The sequence below is a fragment of the Gastrolobium bilobum genome, unplaced genomic scaffold (assembly GCF_033153095.1).
Source record: "Gastrolobium bilobum isolate Gb01-03AN ecotype WA unplaced genomic scaffold, APGP_CSIRO_Gbil_v1 utg3603, whole genome shotgun sequence".
NCBI classification, from domain to species: domain Eukaryota; kingdom Viridiplantae; phylum Streptophyta; class Magnoliopsida; order Fabales; family Fabaceae; genus Gastrolobium; species Gastrolobium bilobum.
Genome location: NW_026898167.1, coordinates 283,651 through 307,928, shown reverse-complemented (window position 1 = coordinate 307,928; position 24,278 = coordinate 283,651). Strand labels below are relative to the sequence as shown.

The window sequence follows — 24,278 nt, the reverse complement described above, 5'->3', positions numbered from 1 at the left end:
GAAATCAAATAGATAAGATAAAGGAAACATCACATCGCGATATGTCCTGGTTAACTCTCTAACCACTTGAGAGCTATATCCAGACTAAGGTCGGTCTGTTTCACTATGTTCTAGCTTCCAACCGGTGCCAGAAAATTCAATTTACAAGAGGAATTTCACAAGTGTATGATCACATATTGATCAGACTCAACCTAAGTCCTTTAGGATCACTCCACTTGTCTCACAAACAATTACAACAATCAATTTCATTCAAACGGAAGTAGGGTAGACTACCCGTGTTCAGAATTCTCAAAAAGATCAGAAAAAGATTAAGAAATGAGAGAGAATTGAGCTTTTTCTTAAAGATATGTAAAAGTAGGCCAAATAAGGGTTCAATCTGAAATCTCTGTGTTTTGGTGTTTTCCAATGTTAATCCCTATTCAGAAACTCTTAGAATATGTTTATATAGGTGTCCTATCGAGTTACTAGTTGTTTATAGTCGTTGGACATCTAAAAATTCGAATTACTTAAGCTTTAAATCACTTAAGACAGGGAGTAATCGATTACTTTTCGTGCGGTAATTGATTACTTCTTCAAAGACTTGAGGTAATTGATTACTTCTTCAAAGAACCTAAGTAGTCGATTACTTCACTTAGGTAATCGATTACTTCATATTAGAAATTTAGTTTTCAGCTGCTCTTTCGATTTTAATGAATCTAAGTGACTTCTAAATGATTTCTAGTGACATCTAGCATATGTATGATTATCTTTCGCACTTATATAATAACTCTTGATGTGTGTGAGATCTTGCATGCATGATCAAAGTGTATATGTCACTAATGCATGAGTTTATGACTTATTAATGCAACTTTCAAGTTAAAGATCAATAAACTCAATCCTAAAGATTTTACGACTCGAAAAACTTATTACAAACAGTAAGAGCATTGAGTTTTCTTTGTCTTCTATAGTCTTCAAGATTTGAATCTTCTAGTTGCTTCTTCTAACTTAAAAAGCTATGACTTCTAGCTTGACTTTGCACATTTGAGTAGATTCAACAATTTTGCACTTTGCTTTGGTCTTTTAGTACCATTTAGGACTTGTTGACATGCCTTCCATTGAGAGCATCCATGTTGAGCTATGTTGGTCCTTTGTAGGTGCTTTGTTATCATTATAAGACTTATTTTTACATCGATATAAGAATATCTTATCCCATATATATTTGCACATGTTCATCGATTACCCGACTAAAGACCTTTGATTAAAAGGAATATGTTCCTTACCACTTGAACTAATAGTTATTGATGTGAATGCGTTTTTGATTCCCACTTTTCGCCACTAAACCTTTGAGCAGCGACTCTTTTTGCATTATGACAATATTTCATGTGGAAAGATAAACTACTTTTGCTATGAACTATTGATAGGAGGCTTTACGGATGTACTGGCTAAGCATGAAATTAGGAAGTGCAAAACTTTTATTTTAGAAGGATAAGAGTTTCATTTAGTTAACGTTCCTTTTCCTTACCAAATAATGGTAGTTCAGTTGGTGTCAAAGAACTGAGCAGATAAGGGTGAGAGTATCTGTTCGATTCTTCTTAATATTGTCTTTGGAAGGAATTTAAAATCTTAACCCCAGAAACTGATTGGAATATATAAAAAAAAAAGTTTCCCTTCCCTTTTCTCTTCATTTTTTCATCAACTCTCTTATTCGCCTATACAATGTGCTCAACCTCATCAAATGTCAGTGCTGGTTTAGTGGAAAGCAATGCAACCTCCCAATTCAATCCTTGGAATTCAAGTCTACATACATGGATCCAAACACGTCTATTATTTGCCCAAAGAACCTGCTTTCTTTTTCATATATTGCGTAGTGATTAGGAAGTGCATGTTTTACAGTGTCTTGTTGGTACTGAATTTATTGCAAAGACTTGACGTCTTTCTTTTCACGCCTGTCTTTTGTGGTCTTCCACTTAGCATACTATGCTGTCTTGCAACCCTTCTTTCCTTCTTCGTTCTATGGAAGTTACAACGGATCTTCTGCTACATTTTATTTTGGCCACTAGTTCCCTTCACTTTATTTCCTCTTTATCATCCTTCTCTGGAAGATTTATTTTCATTCACACATTTCGATTGAGATTCCATGATCGATATACTTGGTATGTAAAATTAATTATAAATCTCACTTATATTGTCAGTCTCTTGGTATTTACATAAAATTTTCATCTCAATATTGATGAATTTAACTTTAACTTTGTTTAGAATATATATAGCTTAAAAAGTTTAACAAATACTTGCTTTTATTAAGGGCTTTTTAACTATATTTTGACACAAGAATACACGTTCATGTATATCATTGTCCACCATATGTAGATAACCCGTGGATTCATGAAAGTGTAAACTTAAGTTGGCAATTATATCTTTTCAGCATTGCTTTCGTAGCTTTAAGGAGCGTTTTCTACTTAGTTACATCTTCAAAAAGTTCAACGCACTAGTCTGACAATTAAACAATTATGTATTTTAATTTGGGAAATCCTTTTAAAGGACAAAATAATATTGTATCAATTTAAATGAAACTTTAATATTTCATTTAATATTTAAATTATTATTTTTAATCAATAACCTACAGCTCTTCTCACAATAATTTTTCATGTCACAAATTTTGTTGAGATATATAGTTCTTCAGAATCTAAATTATAAGGCCTTGGGCACTCTCACCCTTTGAGTTAGCCTTTTGGGGCGGTGTATCTCAAGGTTCTTTACAAGGTATCAGAACTTGAGTGACTACAAGTCACAAGTTCGATCCTCACCGCCCCTCACTTTAAAGTGGAATTAAAATAAAAAAGCACAAAAAGGTAAACCAAAAATTTGGCCTGTGCATAATCCACGCTTCAAGCCCAATGGGCTCTCGTGTGAGGGGGCGTGTTGAGATATACAGTTCTTCAGAATTTGAATTATAAGGCCTTGGGCACTCCCACCCTTTGAGCTAACTTTTGGGGTGATGTATCCCAAGGTTCTTTACAAATTTCTCTCACCATGAAATACAATTATTTGATTTAAAATAACACGATGTTTTATTCTTTGAAATGATAAATATTTTTTCCTTTTTAATTTAAATTTAAAATATTCATAATTTATAAGAAGGAACAATTACCTTAATTTTTTAAGTGTTTCATATCATTGAATTACAGAGTCACTGAGGTTTTAATAGAGGTTCTAGATTTAAGTTGTGGTAATAATTTTTAAATATAGAAGAATTTAAAATATTATGAATAAAAAAATCAACAACTAACAAATTTGTGAGGTATATTGTGAATAGATAACTAATGGCAGACATTTTGCAAAAGGAGATAAACACTACATCTTAAAACAGGGCCTCTGTAGATCATTATCAAACGACAAGTTTACTAGACAAGCAACATCAAAAGGTAAAAATAATATGACGACTGTTATAGAAATTTGTTAGGTTTAGATGGAAAGGGCAAAATGTGTACTTAAAAACAATGTTATTAAACTCGGCCCAGTCCTCGACTCGATCGAGGTACTGGGTCATTGGGTCATTGGTTCAATCAGTGGGTCACTGATTGAACCGCATGACCCGGTATGTATATATAAATATATAATTTATGTTAAAAAATATATAAATATATTCAAATACCTGTAAAAAATAATACAAGTTCCAAATATTCTAATATAAAAAATAATAAATTATATATCATTGTTCAGATCAATTGTTAAAATTTGATATTAAAGAATATTACCTTATATATAGACTTATTGAATTATTTTTATTTAAAATATCCCAATCATTAATAATTGATAAACACAGCCCTTCCTAATTCTTGATTACAGTATCCATTAGAAATCCATTTGTAACCCCAACCACGCCACGTCATCGATTTGTAATATATAAGTCATTGGAGGATTACTGCATCCACCAAATTGGACGACGTGGATTGTGAATTACACACCGTCGATGATTTTGTAATCAACAATTAAGATTGCTTTTCCATAAAACACAAATCACATCAACAGAAAAAATATAATAGGAATGGAAAAAGGGTTTGTCATTTACTTTTGACACAACAAGTGCGACTATCGAGGTTCAAATTATCCTGAAATGCAGTTTGCTCTCCATATTCATGAAATGCTGTTTGCAAATCATCCTTTTGCGCTTCCTCGTGCATATTTGCGATCAAAATAATCCATCCTTCATCCGTTTTCATGGTTCAGATTTCAGATCTACGCTTCTTTTCTCCTCGCGAAGTCGTTTATTTCTTCTTCTTCTTCTTTTTAAAATGAATATGCATGATCCACCGGTTCAAATTAAAACCGCCCGAGTCACCGGTTTTTGCAAAACCCGGCCGAGTCACACCAGGTTGCACCGGGTCGCACACTTGACCGATCCAACATAAAAATCGGATCGACCATAAGACCGGTTTACCGGTTTTCGGGTTGACTCGGCCGGGCCGGTCTGATTTTTTCAACACTGCTTAAAAATCTAGTCTGATTGATTATAGCTGCATACCATACAATGTACAATACATGTGACATGCACATCCTTCTTTCCCCTAACCCACAAATTGGGGCTTTGAACAGGCTCAATTTTTGGTTTATTTTTGTGCTTTTTTTTTTTAATTCCACTTTAAAGTGGGAGGCGGTGAGAGCTAGGCCCAATTTTTGGTTTACTTTTGAACTTTTTTTTTAATTCCACTTTAAAGTGGGAGGCGGTGAGAGCTTAAGCTTTGATACCATGTAAAGAATCAAGCTAGCTCAAAGGGTGAAAGTGTTCAAGGCCTTATAAACTCCACATTAGTTGCACATACAACCAAACTATATATCTCAACACGCCCCCTCACATGAGAGCCCATTGGGCTAGAAGCGTGGATATTGCACACGCCCAATTTTTTGTTTACCTTTTTGTACTTTTTTATTTTAATTCCACTTTAAAGTGAGGGGCGGTGAGGAAATAACTTGTGACCTTATAGTCAACTCAAGCTCTGGTACCATGTAAAGAACCTTGAGATACACCACCTCAAAAGCTAGCTCAAGGGATAGGAGTGTCCAAGGCCTTATAAAGGCACATTAGTTGCCCACATAATCAATATGAGACTATATATCTCAACAAAATATGATTGGTAACCTAAGGTTATGACATTGTTTTTTTTTTTCAAACTGATAGTTTATATAAATAAATATAGGAATTAATATTTCTCATATTTAGGACATAATTTTATCTCTTACACATATAAAATGTTAAGACCCGTGTTTTTTTCCCCTCTTCTCTTTATATAGCCCAACATGAATCCCGTATACTTTTATGTATGTGTAAAAGATAATTTTATCACCTACAATGTAAAAAATATTAATCCCATAAATATATTACATCATGTCGGAGATATAGGAAAAATTTGTGTGCCACTAGATAATACGGAAAGGACAAGGGTAGAATCCACCAAAAAGACAAATAATTGTGGGCTCAGTTAGTAGGAAAAGAGTACCGGTGGCTTTAGCATTCTTTGATTATTTCGAATCCAAAACTAATAAAATGCGCCTCAGGTATTAACGACAAAACTAATGATTTATTGATGTAGCATGCCTAGGATAATTCTTGTGTAATACCGGCAAATTGACTTCACACATTGTTCCAAAACTGTGAATTATCGCGCAACAGGCATTGATTTCCCTATGCTTCTTCTCTAACATATTAATATTTAAAAATATCATTTCTCACTTACAAAAATTCCTTGTTTTCCTCTTTCACATCACATGTTACTCTTTAATTGTCATAATCGACCCTTGAGAAAACTAATGCACAGTCTTTTCCATGCCTCTTTATCTGGCTCCCACAATGCTGCCTTAACCCTTGCCTCCACAGCAAAAGATTCCTGAGATTCAAAACATCCTTGATAAGTAATTAACTCAAACCATGTCATGGATCCAAAGACCAAAAGAAACAAGCTAATGCAAGACAAGAATATATATGTGCATACCATGATGAAACTGCGTTGAATAAGACGATCAATAAGGTGCAAAAGGATGTCATATGTGTATTCAGGGTGGCCTTGGATGCCCATGATGTGATCTCCATACCTAAACATCTCAATTCCTGTCTTTTCAGACCAAGCAATCACCTCTGCTTTTGCAGGGAGCTCTCGTATCTAATTTGATACAATTTAACATAATGATATCAGTTTACTAACATGAAATAAAATAACAACAATATAGGAGGCTATATTATATGAGTATCTTTAGAAATAGAGTTAGTTACACACACCTCATCACGGTGGCATTCGATTATGGAAAGCCTTGATGGCAACTTGAGAGATGACAAAGCCAATGATGAAGATGATGACAAGTTAATGGTTCTGACACTGATGTCCCAACCAGTGGGAGAACGGCTCACCTTCCCTCCCAATGCACGCCCAAGTATCTAATCAAACATTATTTTAATTATATATCAGACGTCAAATTTATACAAGTCAAACACAAGCTTTCTCTTAATTAAAGGGAAACAAAGAGTAAGAATGTTAATTATGATTGTAAAAAATGAATTATAAATAATTATAATAGGATTTTATTAATCTCATATATTAAAAGAGATAAGTTAACTCATGTTATATAGATAAAGTTGTGGGTTCCACTACCTGAAAAAAATAAAAAAAAGTGGTACAATTATAGAAAAGTGTATAGAACAAAAAATTTATATCATGTAACATGAGAATAATTTTTTCCATTAAATATTTTATAATAATTTCTCATTTAATTATTATTTTTTATACAAAATAAATTTATTTATCCTCCTGGCTCTTTCTCTTAAAACTCTTCCTCTTAGGGATATCATCATAAACGTTATAAATTTCCTTTAAAACATGAAAAAGACAAAAATGCACCTCCTCGTTCAAGCTTTCTCCCCTTCATCCCAGTACAAACAAGTGATCTAGGACCCCAAATAGGACCCATTCCGAAAGTGAAATTTTAACCAAACATACAATTAATACTAAAAACAAGAATCCTAGCGGTGCTCACATAGTCCCATGCCATTGCAAATTTGCAACCATGAAGAAGAAGAAGAAATGGACAAAGGGGGCGGGGGGGACCCGTACAGTATAAAGTATAAAGCACTCAAAGTACAAGGAACCGTTGATAATTTATTCGACCGAAAAAGAAGTATAATAGGATGTGTGATTTATATAAAATTTATATGATCGGTCATATTTTGTGTAAATCTGAAAAAAAAAAATTCTCTTTCCAATCACATAGCTAAAGTTGAACAAATTTTTTTTCTTCAAATTTACACAAAGTAAAATATGATCGGTCATACTTTATGTAAGTCATTCAAAAAACATAATTTTCGTCTTTTTAAAACGACACACTCTTTATTTGAATGCTTAAAAATTTACAGTAAAAGAAAGTAATTCAAAATTTAACCATAAAATTTTGATCCTTGAACTTGTGTTGATAGAACAGAATTTTTTTTCTGCAATCTACGGTTCAGACACAAGAACACAAATTTTTTTTTTGAATACATTAAGAATCGAGCATCTACTATCCACCCCCTCACCAGTCACCACTGCTGGGAGATTTTTTTTTTTTTTTTGGAGAGAGAAATTTTTTAGTGTCATCGATGCACCGAATTTTTTTGTATATTTTAATTTACAATGTAATATATCTTACTTGTATTACATTATTAATAAATAAATAATTTTTAAAATCAAATGAAAAAATAATTTGATAAAAAATAAAACATTGTAAATAAGAGATGCACCGATTAGCACTAAAGAAATTTTCCACTAGGCTGGCCCCGGTGGCCTTACCACCAGACTGGCTGATACCTCATTCATTGACTTTTCTTCTTTTTAAAACAAAAATTTCCAAATCAATTTTATTTCAACTTATTTGTCATTTTAAAAAATGATTAAACTATTTGACCATGTCTTGTTTCCATCTTCATTAAATGAAATAAAAACACTTTAGTTATACAGATATTTTATTTATTCTTATAAAAATAATTAAAAAATTTAATATTTCTTAAAGAATGACACATATTTTCATTTAAAACTTAAATTGTTTCAAATTAATTATATATATTTTTATTTTTATTTTTAACATCAAACATTTTTTGCTAATATATGCTGATTTCCTTGAAATTCAAACATTTTCGAAAGAAGGAGAAACAGCAGCTCAATCAAAAAAATAAAATTAATGATTTAGATTACCTGGTGGCCAAAGCAAATGCCAAGGATTTTCTTGTTCATAGTGTTCAATTTGTTAAGGAGAGCGAGAAGGTCATGGATCCAAGGGTCGTTGCCATGTGCATCATTGCAGCTTCCTGTGATGACAAATCCATCATATAAAGCCACCTCATCATCCTCCGGAAACTCTCCACGCGCCACCCTGTACACATCCCACCTCTCCCCTTCCTCCGCCAGCATTCTCACGAAAATCCCAAAATACCCTCCGTACTTCTTCCTCGAGTACTCTGAATCCTCCGCACACAATAACACCGCAAACCTCTTCCCACCCATCTTCTTCAACTGTCTCTCTCTCTCTCTGAGATCTTAAATAAAGAAAGAGAAAAAAGAAAGAGACAAGAGGTTTCTTAGAGAGAGAGAGAGTGCAGAAAATGGACAGAGAAGACAAGGGTTTAACGTTTTTTTTTTTAAACAGCGTACAGATGTAAGTGGTTGTGTTTTGTGGGAAATGAAAATCAACGGGGGAGATTTTTAAAGGGTTGGAGTTATGAAAATGCCCATGTATGGTTCCGAATATAACGAGACTGTCCTTGTTAATATTTCAATAAAACGACCCTTTATTATTAATTGTTGGGGTGGCAAGCATAAACGACCCCCTGGTTTTACTCAATATTGTGGCATTTTTAATATATTTTTCTTTCAAAATTTGGTTTGCAGTTACCAAAAATAGCTTGACCGGCTAAAGTAAGAACTTGAATGTGACCGGGAATGCGGCCATGGTTTAAACCAGCAATGAACCTGTCCTTGAAAACGATGTTTGAATCAAATGGTATCTAACTTTCCATGCCAGAATGTTACGTACGTGGGGATCACTCAAAGACTTCCAAACTTTTTCAGTTCTTGGGTTTTGGCCTTCAATTTTCATTTTGTTAATTCATTGCAGTTAGGTAGGCCAAAAATGAGCATTCGGCTAAAATAAGTCCGGTTGAGTTAGAAAAAAATAAGTTAGTAACTAAAGTCAGTTCTATTTGTTTCACCTCGAAAAAAATTGAGCCAACCTACGAGTCAAACGGATTGGCTCGCGGATTATGGTTTTTTTTAATATAAAAGTATAAAAATTAATGAATGTAAAGTGGAAAGCTAAAACTTAAAATTTCAATTCCAAAGACCCAAACAAAAATACACTGCAGCTGCCAAAAACCGTGCATTAAGGACCTTTTTTATAGTATGTGTGACAGTGTGAATGTGATGCCAACTGCTAATAGTTCAAGTCCAAATGCAAAATTTTTTATGGTTTATCTGTATAATGTCTTAGTATTGAATGAATTAATAATTTAGGAAAAAAATTTAGAAGTTATAGCATCAATGAAATTTTTTTTTTCGAGTCAACTCGCGAGTCAACCCTAACCCGACTCGGGTTAGGGTTGGGTTGAGTTTTCTGGCTCATTTATTTTTCAAGCCAACCCTAATCCAGCTCGTTTTTTTTTATTGAACGCGAGTTAGGTCGGGTTGAGCCGGGTTGACCCGTTTTGTCAACCCTAATTGCAGTCTTGAAAGTTACCATTATAATAGAGAAAATTATTTATATTTTTATCACATAATCTTTTTTCTGCTACACTTTTATAAAAGTAAATGAATCTTATTGTAAAATGAGAGAGAAAAAAAATTAATAACATACATTCATTTTTGTATTAGTGTAGCTTTATTATAACAAAAACAAAAATATTAAACTCATTATAACAATAATAATAATTATAAGATCGATGCCCTTTTCGTTTATTTTTTTAAATTGTTAACTTAGAGAAATATATATTTTTGTTGGGTCAATACCTTCTTATGTCATATGAGAAGTTATTGACATAAGATAGTATTTTCTTACACACAATAAACATGTGAGTTCCATTATAAAAAAAAAAAATTAAGTGCAATCCACATATTTATTATATATATATATAGAAAAAGAATATTTACATAGAAGATGTTAACCCATTTTTGTTACATTGGTGATTTTGTAGGCCTTAATTAGAAAGAGAAATGAAATAAAAAATAGGGTGCATCAGATGTTCTGTTATAGAATATTCTGTAACTAATTTTAATTATATACTTCTGAAAATATATAATTGTAATATTAAAATTATTTTCTTAACTATATATTTTCAAAAATATATAATTATAAAATAGTTGCAAAAATGTACAATATCATTCCTGCAACATGATTATTATATTTTCATAAAAAAATAAAGTGTAACATGCAGCATGAGATAACTATTATCTCCTATAGACTCATTTATGCAGATAAGATTCACTTTCATAACGAGATAGAAAAAAAATAAAATAAAACTCATCTTAAATTTATGTGTATAGAAAATAAATTCTTTCTTATTTATTATTCCCTTTTACCTATGCCATGATGCTCATGGGCTTGTCTTTTCCTGTCTTCTCTGCCTTGCCCACTCCACCTTATTTGCTGGACATTAAATACAGGTAAAATCGTAGTTAATGCCATAAGAACAGCTCGTTGACTTTTATATTCCAAATTTTCTAATCATTGAATAAACATATAAATTTATAAGAAAATGAAACAGATCAGGTTGGATCCATGAAAAGATCAATTTTACAAATGATATATTCACATTTCACAGTTTAAAATTATGGGATTTGATTTTCTCACGTTGCATGAGAATTCAATTTTCATGTTATGACTCAACTAGTGGTGGACCCCATATTTATTTTTAAAAAAAAAAAAAAAATTGCACGCAAATCGAAGGATCACTAACATGAAAGTTGAATTCTCATGCAACATGAGAAAAAGTTTTCCCTAAAATTATTTATATGTTTTATGTTTTAAGAGTTTGCCATTCTAAGTAGTATATATATGAGCTATGACATTAAATACAGGTAAGATCGTAGTTAATGCCATAAGAACAGCTTGTTGACTTTTATATTCCAAATTTTCTAATCATTGAATAAACATATAAATTTATAAGAAAATGAAACAGGTCAGGTTGGATCCATGAAAAGACCAATTTTACAAATGATATATTCACAGTTTAAAATTATTTATATGTTCTATGTTTTAAGAGTTTGCCATTCTAAGTAGTATATGAGGAGTATCTTTAGTCTATTTTATCAGTTTTTTTTTCTTTGAAACTAAAATTGTAAAGAACCTTGGGATAAATTGTAAAGAATCTTTGGATATATCACTCCAAAAGCTAGCTCAAAGGGTGAGAGTGTTCAAGACCTTATAAACTCCACATTAGTTGCATATACAACCAATGTGAGATTATATATCTCAACACGCCCCCTCATACGAGAGTTCATTAGGCTTGAAGAGTGGACAATACAACAGGCCCAGCCTATCTGTGCTAAGAAACGTCACAAGAGAAAGTGGGGGCCGGCGAGGCTCTGATATCATGTAAAGAACCTTGAAATACATAACCTCAAAAGCTAACTCAAAGGGTGAGAGTGTTCAAGGCCTTATAAATGCTATATTAGTTGCCCACACAATCAATGTGGGACTATATATCTCAACACGCCCCCTCACGCAAGAGCCCTTTAGGCTAGAAGCGTGGAAATTGCACAGACCCATTTTTGGTTTACCTTTTGTGCTTTTTTTTTTTTTTTTTTTTTTAATTCTACTTTAAAGCGGGGGACGCTCTGATACCATGTGAAGAATCTTGGGATACACCACCCCAAAAGCTAGCTCAAAAGGTGGGAGTGCCCAAGACCTTATAAACTCCACATTAGTTGCACATACAACCAATGTGAAACTATATATCTCAACAAAAATAAGTCAACTTGTAAGTTATTTTGATCCGAACCTATTAAATTCGGATATAAGTGAACCATTTCAAAACAACTTAATTTTTGAAAGTTATACTTTTAGGACAGAATTCGGCCACTCTGAATATGCAACAAAAATGCCAATTTTTTATTAAAAAAATAAATAACTTATAAATTGTTGAATTGCATGGAAATGTACTTATAATATATTAATATTATGGATATCTAAAAAAGTTTATCATATTATACCGCCTGATTCATGCCATATTGCCATTGATAAAAGATGAATTGTTAGAAAAACTGGAGGAGCTTCGTCCAAAAAAGAAAAAAGAAAAACTGGAGGAGCAGTACAAGTGTACAACTTTCCGCATAAAACGATAATTGTCACATAAAAATTTCCGCATTTTATTTTGAACAATTTTTATGCCAAGATCTCACTATATTTGATTTTGATTTAATGATTTACATTAGCTCATTTAATGAAGAAAAAAAGTAATAAATTGTATTTTCAATGAAAAAAAATACTTAAATTTACATTAAATTAAGATAGAAAATAGAATTTATTCATTAAAAACTATTTTAATAGGGTGAATTTTCATAAATTCGCAATTCATTATATATATGTACTCATCTTCTATAAAAATATTAAAACATAATTAGCAACTTTTTAAATTTATTTTTAGCAAAAAGAATTTGTGAGATATAAAATGAAAAAATGAGATTTGTATGCTTAACATTAAACTAGCAATATAATTGGAGCTTGGGTTCTTGTTGGAGGGTGTTAAATGTTCAAGTTTGTAGAAGGTGTTCCACTTAATAAATGGTCCACCGGTCATACCTGCAAAAAAAAATGAGAATTAAGAATGACTACTTGTTCATTAAGTAAATTAACTATTACACTTATTTAAATAATAATAATAATTTTATCTACACCAACCGCAAAACTCCGCCCGGTGGTCGAATTCGTCGCCCAATGTTATGTATAACCACCATTGAACCATTTCTTAAGTGGTACACAGCAGCATGAAAGCAGCCAGTTTGTATAAAGTAGAACAATATTATTATGTTTCATTTGTTAAAAATATTGGAGAAAATTGATAATTAATGCTTTATAATATCATAAATACATGTATTAGAAATAACTTAAAAACTTTGTGAGTGAATTCACTATCTTGTAAACTCAATTTATTTATTTACTTTTTATATTGAATTTAATGGCCTAGTTCATTAAAGCCAACAAATATGATGATGAGAATAGATCTCAATAGCTGAAGCTCTATTGAATTAGTTTAACAGAACAACTAACTTTAAATTACACGTGTGCACTTATGCAAGCTAATTTAATAGAGCTTCAGCTATTGAGATCTATTCTCAACAAAATAAACGAGATTCGAGAATTAATTACCATCTTTCTTTGTAGTGACAGAGTTAAGGAAGGGGTTGTTTTCTTCAGGCAATCATCTCGGGTACACACACAATGGAATAATATTAGAATAATATAATAAAACATCTCTAAATATCATTTTTCTTTCCAAGAATTAAATGAATTTATGAATATAACAATACTTTGACAACACATAATGGAAGATTGGGAAGTCTTTATTAGCAAAAGGTACAACCGGCACATTCCATTCAAATTTTGATATTTTAATTAAGGGTTTAATATTTCCTCATTCAATGAAGATAAATTAGCTGGTATAAATTTTAGGGGAGGACAATACTAGATGACAAAGCAGCAGCAAACCGTGACAGAAATACTGGATCATTCCCTAGGTTATCATTATTATAGACATAATATGAAGAAAGTAAGCATGAAGTGACAACATCTTGATCACACACAAAAAGTATGCAGCATTACTCTTACTAAGAACACTGATAAAAATATTTTAATAGAAAATAATTTAACTAGAAGCAATTATTTTTACTTATAATTAAAGTTATTGAATAATTTTGTATCTACTGTCTATCAATATTTGAGGTGGTAAAGTGGACGGGTCCCGCCCTGTCCAATCTTATCATCAATTCGTCAAAAAATGAAATAATTTGTCCCGTTTTGTTTTTGAAAATGGATTGAAAAACTCGGCCTGCTCCATCTCGTTTGGCGGGCTGGACGGGTTGACTCGCAAATCCAAGCCTATTTTACACTGACCCGCCTCACCCCACCTATACTCGCCAAAAAATGAGCCCACCTCGCCCTGCTCCATTTTTTGAGATGAATTTTAAAACATCCCATTTTGCAGATGGGGTGGGGTGGCCCACCGAGTTGGACGTGTTTTGCCGGCCCTAATCATTATTGTTGAGATATATATAAAATCATTAATGTAGCCTCATCCAACACCTTAAAGTTTTGGGTTGAATTGGTTCTTTACATGGTATCAGAGCCTCGATGTACCGGGTTCGATCCTCACTGCCCCTCACTTTCTTTCTAGTGAAATTTCTTTCTTCGCACAGATAGATGGGCCTGTGCATTATCCATCCTTAAGCCTAGTGGGCTCTCGTGTGAGGGAGCATGTGGGCATGTGCATTATCCATCTTTCAAGTCTAGTGGGCTCTCGTGTGAGGAGGCGTGTTGAGATATATAAAAATCATTAATGTAACATCTCCCAATAACTTAAACTTTTAAGTTGAATTGGTTCTTTACCATAAAAGTGAATGAATGGAAAGGAGCAACGTCGTAATGCAATCCACGTTGCATTATAGTGCAATCCACATTGCATCACTTAGAGAAGTGAAATGTTTAAAGTGGGTACCAAAAGTCTCGACAAGATACCTCGCAGGGTACCACGTGGCATACCACGTTTGATATCTTCAAGGTATATTATTCTTGACATAAAAAGAGAAATGATTCCACTCTAAGTCTTTGTCAAATGTATAAATGCAAGTGCAAAAAACATTGCCAAATTTGGGTACTGGCTCTGAAAACACATTACCAAATCAAGCAAACATACATATCATTCATAATTTAGATTCTGGTTGGCAAGGTCCATATAGTAGTAATGAAGTCCAATTTGTTGGAGCCCATTTTGTCAAGGTATTTTTGAAGCCCATTTTATTAATGTCTTGGACTTGTGTTTCCCCATTTCTTTTGTTAAAAGGATTTCACATCATTTTCTGTATTAACCAGTTGTGGGCAAAACGATCGTAAAAGAATAAATCTTAATAAGAATTGCCCAACTAATACGCATTGGAAAAGATTTTCCAATCTAATGCAATTAAATGTGCAGTCAAAGCATCTGTTACCAATCCGTATCTGACAAATATGATATCACATCATGAGTCCCACATGAGTTGTGCATCACGTAATGGAATGAATTTTTAGTGCATTAAATTCACCAAAAATTCAGTACATCTATTTAATTATTTTGTAATACGTGGACAGAAAATATTACATCATCTATTTTTTATATGATGTGATATTTTTTATCCATATATCATAAAATAAATAGGTAAATACACTTAGTTCAATACATTTAATATACTAAAAATTTATTCTACTTAATGGCATGTCACTAGTCCCACATAAGACTGGTGGTATGTGGTACGGGACTAATCCTCTGAGACGCTGTGCACCAAAACTATGAGTTACTTGTTTTTTAAGGGGGCGTTTGGTAGAGGAGAATTTTTTTGGTGTCTGGAAATCATGATTACCAATAATATGATAGGAAAGTGAATTACCAAGGAATGTTATAAAAAAGCTGTTTGGTATGCGAAAATTTTACTGAGAATTTTTGGTTAATTTTAATGAGTCTTTGTTTGGTTGATAATGAAATATTAGTGAGAATGTAGGGTTATTTTACAAAAACAACCCCAACTTGGCGTCGCCGCTCTTGCCTTCGAATCTGCTCTTAGGATTTGAGCTTATATGCTTGTGCGAATTTTCTGTTTTACCTGTGGATTTTTACACTTCTTCATTTATAGATCTCTCAAAAGTAGAGTGAAGGGAGAGCACCAAAATGCAGATACCAGAGATGAAGAAGTCCTTAACAACAACTCAGATCAAAGAGAAATAAATCAGTTCAGATCTGGCAAAACTGTGTAATAACAGGTACAAGTTCTAATTTAAAGCAAGTAAAAATTAATCTATATTCGACAAGCAAGGAAATAAATCAAAGAGAATGCAATTTTACTGAAGAAATAAGCCAGAAGGATGTGGATTAAGAAATGAAGATGACATTGTGAAGAGGAAGGGGCACATTTGTCCAAAAAAAATTGTGACCAAATCCATGTTACCGGTAAACGAAAAATACCACATCTTTTGTGGTATTTTGAGAAGGGAAAATAACTCATAATTTTCACATAACATGAAATCCAAGGCAAACTAGATGACCAGGCAAATATTCTCAAAACCTCTACCAAACATGGATATATATGAATCCTATTTTCACTTTCCTATTATTTTAAAAAAAGTTCTTCTACCAAACAACCCCTAAATGAAAAGCGATATGCTTTGTACCCAAAAAAAAAAGTGATATGCTGGGATACAGTAGTTTGTTGTTGGCGTAGACTAAAACGTCCACAGAGATAGCGATGGGAGAAATGATGTGGTGAAAGCAAGACCCATTTGCCTTTAGATGTGGTTTAAGGTCATTTCTTAGGGGGTGTTTGGTTAGGGTTTTATTTTCAGATGCCCATGCAAATGAGAGTGGTAATCCAGGTTCTCTATGTAACGCCTGGCCACTTCAAGAATCAATGAATATCCCCACATATTAACAAGAGACTTTTCAGTGTGCTTTTTTTCACTCGCACACTTCCTGGAAAAACTTTCCAGGAGGTCACCCATCCTAGAATTGCTCCAAGTCAAGCACGCTTAACTATGGAGTTCTTCCGTTCTAGGCTACTGAAAAGCAGATGCATCTTGTTAGTATAGGTAGTACCAATTAATTCTTATAAGCTTTTACCAACTGTACTGTCCCATACTAGCACAGTCTCTGGAATCCCTCTCTTTCGGATGTTGATTCGATTCATTCATGTACCCCGCCGCTGGAAGCCTGCCAGGAGCCGCTCCTTGTCCATGCCCTTTCGCACCGGCAATCACTCCCCGCCCTTGTCAGCGCTCAGGATGTTACATGCCCACCAGCTTCCGCCTGGTTCGTCCTCGAAACACACCGTACTAGAAGAGAGGCCCTGCTCTGATACCACTTGTAACGCCTGACCGCTTCAAGAATCAATGACTATCCCCACATACTAACAAGATACTTTTCAGTGTACTTTTTCCTCACTCGCACACTTCCTGAGAAAACTTCCCAAGAGGTCACCCATCCTAGAATTGCTCCAAGTCAAGCACGCTTAACTATGGAGTTCTTCTGTTCTGGGCTACCGAAAAGTAGATGCATCTTGTTAGTCAAGCACAGTCTCTGGAATCCCATTCTTTCGGATGTTGATTCGATTCATTCATGTACCCCGTCGCTGGAAGCTTGCCAGGAGCTGCTCCTTGTCCATGCCCTTTCGCACCGGCGATCACTCTCCGCCCTCTTCAGCGCCCGGGATGTTACACTCTATGTTTGGTTGAAGCTTTAAACAAATTTATCCACTAAAATGTTTTCCCCATCATTTTTCATTTGTTTGAAAATTGTGACCAAAATCACTCTTTAAGAAAACCACCTTGAAGGTGGTATTCAAAATTTTACCGGTTAAAGTTGAAAAGGAGCGTCAATAACATGACCAGAATGACCCTAGGACCCTAGGACAAGTACCCTTGGATCAGTATATCATCGCTGTTTAGGAATGTTATTGCTAGGATTATTTGATACTTTATTTCTTAATATTTTTATTATCAAATTGAATTTTATTTTAATTCTTGCTTTTACTCTCAACTAGTAAGATGCTTGAAAATTTGTGTTAATGGCAAGGTACTTGAATAATTTGTATAAAATTATAAATTCAAATTCATATGTTATCATTTATGTATTCATATTCAAAATTTAAAGGGGTTACTTAAGTAATTTAAACCCATTATCTCATCTAGATTTTACCTCAAACCAAACATAGACTTTATAAATCTTACCTAATTTGCTCGATAAATTTTTTTCTAACCAAACAACTTTTTTTATATTTTTCTACTAAACTCACTTTCCAACTATTTTCCTATTAATTACATTTTCCTAGTATTCAAAAAATTTCTCCTCAACCAAACGCTCCTTTAGTGTACACAATAAATCAAATAGATTTAGTGGATCATTAATTTTATTTGGTTTAAAAATTAAATTAAAAAACTTTGAAAACTGATACGTAATAACAAAATTAGATTCGAGAGTTATACGAAGGAAGAAAATTGAAACCCATCACATTCTTATGTACACTGCCAGCGTATAATTTTGCAAGCAAAGCATGATTTAGCTAGAAAATTGAATGTTCATTCCAGTACAGTGCCCATTTTGAAAGCATCATCATATATTATCTGACATTTTACCCACTAAGCTTCCAACAAATAATTTCAGCCCAATACATGACTTCCTTTACAGTTTAATTTGTCCCACAACAATAACTAAAATTCGTGACAACTAACCAACACAAAAAATCTCACTTTGTTTAACTACCGATTCAGTAGGAGGTCTATTCCTCTTATGTTATCTGACACTACCACTCTAATTGGCCAGTTTTTTTTGTAATCCATCAATCCCTTTCTCTTAAAAGTGTAATAACCTCAAATTTATGTAGACTTTTATGTTGAACACATAACTTGTCGGAGTAGACTCCTCCTATCCACATACCTGCGCAGTTGTAGTTTGAAGAACTTTCTCATCTGTTGGATTAAATAAGTCCCGCAGTTTTAACTTTTTCACTTTAGAATACAAGTTCCATACGACTTTGATGCGGGACTTTCGGTGCCTAAAACCGAACGGGTTGACCCAGGAATCAAAGCGGTCATATAATTTATTCGGTTGAAATAATATATTGGTCATATATCAAAATTGGTGTGATCTGGCTGATTTTCGTAGAAACAGGTAATCCAGCTCGGTCCAAAAAAAATTCAAATTTTTTTTTTTCAAAAAATATATTATAATGGACATATTTGAGTATTTTTTTGTTTATTGATTAATATTATCTCAATTATGCACTATGCAAAAAAATTTGATTTAATTTATAATTAAAGATATTGTTTATTAAACATGAAGTCCCGTATCACGATCATTATATATTTGTTTGATCCTTAATTGGATAATATATGTTTATAATTTTTTAATATAAATTATAGAATTATATATAGTTATTGGGTCATACCATTCAATCAGTAACCCACCGATTGAACCAGTAATCTAGTACCTGCATCTCGATCGGATCAATAATTAAGCTAATTTTAATAACATTGCTCAATAATATGTGGGGCTTGTCCCATGCTAGTTAGATGTGAGATTAATGATGTGGCACGAAGTCATGCACGCCATACTAATGATGTAGCATTAAGTATTGTATTCATCAAAAGAGGGAATTTTTAGTGGTCCCATACACATGGTCCTATTTCAAAAATAGTAAAGGAGAAGGAAGTGGGAGGAAATTTTTAAAGAAGTAAGGAATTGGGGGAAGCATATTTTTCCAAAAATAGAACATCTTTTATACTATGTTTATAATAAATCTTTTTAGTTTTTAACATAGATAATATATGTTTATAATAAAAAAATTTAGTTTTTTCCTTTTTTCTTTTTCAAAAGAGCAAAAATAGAACATCTTTTACATGTTGATTTTGTTATATATATGTACATGAACCTATCCGTAGAATTTGGGTTTTGGACATTTATATATAATGCTTAAAATTGATATGTAATTGACAACACATCTATATATTCACAAACTCTATTTTTCTTTCATTGATATGTGTATCTCCTTTAATCCACACAAACTGAATATTTATTTTTTAGATAACGATAAAAAGATAATTTTAAAAATAAAAAATAATTGATGGAGCATTTAATGAATTTTGTTTTTTTATACAATGGTGTAAATAAAATAAAATCCTTGTTATTGTTTATTATTATTATTTTATTATTATTTAATACTAATAGGACAAGCGAGGGCACCTTTCATTTTCCTTGGCGAAGAGCTCACCACGTTTCTGTCGCTGCACAAAGTGATCCCTGGTCAAGATTGATTATATATGCCAAGGGACAGAGGGACAGCAAACCTTATACATGTTGTATGCATATGAAAATCTGGTCTTAAAATTTCAAACCATGTGAAAATTTATGTGTTTTATACATTAAGTGAGATCTTATTAAATTTTTTTACATATTTATGAAGAGAGTAACCCAAAATTTTTAACCCAAGAGATCCACAATACACATGCAAGCTATCCCTGAGTGTGGTGGTCACTGGTCAGTTATTATGGGACATATGTTTTTTCCATTTAAGGGTAAGCGTTAATTGATATGAATGGTTGTCACATCTTCCTAGTCACCCGCCACCTACCACACTCCCAATTGGCAAAGTGATTAATTGCACTGCAGCAGCGGCACCCCAAAATAATATAATATAAAGTAATGAATTATTCGTGCGATGGTCAGAAAAAAAAAAAAAAATATTTATCGTCTGTCATGATTGGTTAATTGCATTGTGAATTTTGTACTTACAAAAATCTGTGTTGCTATCTTGTTCTATATTGCAAGTGAAAAAAATTACAGCCTTGACACAAAACTTTGCAAATATCAACCATTAACAAAAATCTGCTATCCAGAGTGATCAATATTATGCAAATCAAAAATAATTATCTACTCGACGAGTTATGTAAAAAATAAATAGGCCATAGTAGACTATGTTAAAATGAGGATGGTTAAAAAAAGAAAAATGCATACAACTTATTGCTAACTATAACAACCACTAATAAAATCAAGGTAACAAACAGACCAAACAAATATGGAATTAAAAGATCAGCTTGTACCTATAATAAGAAAACGCTATTAATTCAGTGTCATTCTGTAGCAATCATTGGAGGGATGAATTCAACACATACCAAACATGTGATTTTCTATGTTTATGCATTACCAGGGACATCCTCTTCTACTATCATATTTATGTCTACGATACAAAATGCAAATGCTTCTTAAATAAATTACGCTAATATGTTAACACCCAGAAGTAATAGTCTGAGCAAAAAAAAATCGGTTATTTTTTTTAGAACCCAAAAAACGTTGTCTGAAAGGGATTTGAAAGCAAATTAACCAAATGGTTATGTATGAGTCATATTTTTTGCTTACATTGAAACAAATGTGTCTAAATAGCATCAAATCAATACACATGCTAAAAACTTGTAACAATATAAAGAATCCACAATGATAAATTTTTAAAAAATAACAACATACATTCGGGTCCCCCAAAGACTTAAAGAATGAGGTGACAATAGCTTCGCAGCTTCAAACACTTGAAACTTGATATCTTGGCTCATTATATGACTCCAAATTATTTTTTTTACGTCGACCTTAAATAACATGGATTTTTCATTAAGAACATTAAGTTTTCTTGGATAATATTCCAAATCAGCACCCTACATAAAAAAAACTCCTTCAAAATTAAGTATAACTCGTGCGATGCACGGGAATAAAAGAAATGTGTTTGTCTGTCTTGTAAAAGTTAATGCAAATCATAAAAATATATCTCTGCATTTTATTAAATCAATATTGTTAGCTACCTAACTCCAACTTTTTGTACATGTAGAGTTGACAAATTTTTGAGTTATTATGTTTAATATAAAAGAAGAAGAGCGAAATTTTAATTTAATTACAAGAAAAATATTGGCGGGCCAGTCCTATGGACCGACTCCACTTTGCAACCTCTAATTGTCAGCATTATATACCAGCATGTAATAGGTTTTTATATTTATCCACATGAAAAAGTTCTTATATTTGCATCTACGTTTTTATATTTTATCTCAGAGATGGACATTCATTTATTATAATCAGATTTATAAAATAATAATAAATAATTATTTTTTGCAAGGATCTGTGTCGTTAGTATTTGGAATTTTACAAATTTGTATTTACAAAAATTAAAATCAGATTTAGGAATTTAATTATAAAAGAAGAAGAATGAAATTTTAATTTAATTACAAAAATTTGTTGGTGGGTCGGACCTCCGGGCCGAGCCTAGTTTTCCCTATCTAACTATCAGCATGCAATAGATTTTTATATTTATCAACAAAAAAGGTTCTTATAGTCACATTTACGTTTTTATATTTTATCTCAGAGATGGACTTTCGTTTATTACAATCAGATTTAAAAAATAACAATAAATAATTATTTTTTTGCAAGGATTTACGATGTTTGTATTTGAAATTTTACAAATTTGTATTTACAAATATTAAAATCAGATTTAGGAATTTAATTATAAAAGAAGAATGATGAAATTTTAATTTAACTGTAAAATGTGTTGGTGGGCCGGCCCGGAGTATGCCACCTCTAACTATTAGCATATAATAGATTTTTATATTTGTTAAAAAAAAGCTCTTTTAATTGCGTCTAGGATTTTATATTTTATCTCAGAGATGAACTTTCATTTATTACAATTAGATTTACAAAATAATAATAAATAATTATTTTTTTGCATGAATTTGTGTCGTTAGTATTTAAAATTTTATAAATTTGTATTTACAAAAATTGAAATCTGAATTAGGAATTTAATTATAAAAGAAGAATAGTAGAATTTTAATTTAATTATTAAAACGTGTTGGCAGGCGGGGCGTGTGCAGACCCTTTGGGCCAAGTCCAGTTTGCAACCTTTAACTATCAGCGTTTTATGTAAATAATATATTTTTGCAAGGATTTGTGTCATTAGTATTTTGAATTATACAAATTTGTATTTACAAAAATTAAAATCAGATCTAAGAATTTAATTATAAAAGAAGAAGGATGAAACTTTAATTTAATTATAAAAATGTGTTAGTGGGCCGGCCTTCGGACCGAGCCTAGTTTGCAACCTCTAACTATCAGCATGCAATAAATTTTTATATTTATCCACAAAAAAGGTTCTTATCGTCACATTTAGGTTTTTATATTTTATCTGAGAGATAAATTTTCATTTATTACAATCAGATTTAAAAATAATAATAAATAATTATTTTTTGCAAGAATTTGTGTCATTTTTATTTGAAATTTTACAAATTTATATTTACAAAAACCAAAATCAGATTTAAGAATTTAATTATAAAAGAAGAAGGATGAAATCATGTGAAAATTTCAAACCATGTGAAAATTTATGTGTTTTATACATTGAGATCTTATTAAATTTGTTTACATATTTCTGAAGAGAGTAGGGACATTAACCATGTTGCCACCCCTTTAACAAAAAATTACCGGATATCTGTACTTTTGTCACGTGTCAGCATTCCGTCATTCTAGCTGGGCAGCCCAGTGATAATGGTTAACCATTCAGCACTGATACGTGTCCAAATCATTCCCGCTTGTCAGACCAGCAAAATTGTAATGTCACATTTTGTTAAAAAAATTTCCTAACAAGACAATCCAATATTTTTTTTGCATAAAAGATGATAATATGATCAATGTCCCGAGTAATCCAAAATTTTTAACCCGAGAGATCCACAGTACACATGCACGCTATCCCTGAGTGTGGTGGTCTCTGGTCAGTTATTATGGGACATATGTTTTTCCCATTTAAGGGTAAGCGTTAATTGATATGAATGGTTGTCACATCTTGCTAGTCACCCGCCACCTACCACACTCCCAATTGACAAAGTGATTAATTGCACTGCAGAAGCTGCACCCCAAATTAATATAAATAAGGAAAAATGTATTATGTTCAAGCCCCACTACTTATTTAGTGCAGGGGTATCAATATAAATCATGACACGTGACTCAACCCGTAATATCACATAAAAATTTGTATTTGGATTGATCTGCAAAAATAATTGTGTCATGTTTATGTTGGAAAAAATAAAAAATTCATGATGTATTCATATTGATGTATTCGTGTTCGTGTTGACCTATATTTTTTTTAAAAAAAAAATTTAATTTTTTTTGTCAAGTACCGTTTTGATCCTTATTTTGGGTGTTATTCGTGTCGTATAGTGTCTATCTGCAAAAAAAATTAGTGTCGTATTAGTGTTGAAGATTTTGACACGAAAAAAAATTCGTGTCATGTTCGTGTTGATATATTCATGTCGTGTCAAATGCGTATTGTGTCAACCCGTTTTGACACCCCTAAATCAGTGGTCCTTTATTTATAAATGAAAAATTTTCTTTTATTTCTTTTTTTTTTTTCCCTCCTTCAATCCATCCTTTTTCCTATTTTGAGGAGGGAGTACCGCGGTTCAGGCCAAAAAAAGAATACTTCCATATAAATAAGGTTCACATTCTCGTTACTCTCTTGTGCCATCTTTCTAAT

General features: G+C 32.3%; 1 protein-coding gene across 1 annotated transcript; it reads right to left on the bottom strand.

Moving 5' to 3' along the window:
* Positions 1-5,573: 5,573 nt before the first annotated feature.
* Positions 5,574-8,613, bottom strand: LOC133313488 (gamma-glutamyl peptidase 5-like). The gene is made up of 4 exons (XM_061514875.1): positions 8,193-8,613; positions 6,251-6,406; positions 5,967-6,134; positions 5,574-5,861 (listed from the first exon to the last, which is right to left on the bottom strand). Exons 1-4 carry the CDS (start codon positions 8,499-8,501, stop codon positions 5,760-5,762), a joined length of 735 nt encoding a protein of 244 aa, XP_061370859.1. The 5' UTR covers positions 8,502-8,613; the 3' UTR covers positions 5,574-5,759.
* Positions 8,614-24,278: the final 15,665 nt, after the last annotated feature.

What these genes read in the sequence shown, in the direction of transcription:
- LOC133313488 (XM_061514875.1), bottom strand. Translation starts at nt 8,501, where the DNA reads ATGGGTGGGAAGAGGTTTGCGGTGTTATTGTGTGCGGAGGATTCAGAG. An exon ending in TCGAATGCCACCGTGATGAG is followed by an intron (nt 6,135 to 6,250) that starts GTGTGTGTAACT and finishes GTATCAAATTAG; the next exon opens with ATACGAGAGCTCCCTGCAAA. An exon ending in TTCAACGCAGTTTCATCATG is followed by an intron (nt 5,862 to 5,966) that starts GTATGCACATAT and finishes TTTGAATCTCAG; the next exon opens with GAATCTTTTGCTGTGGAGGC.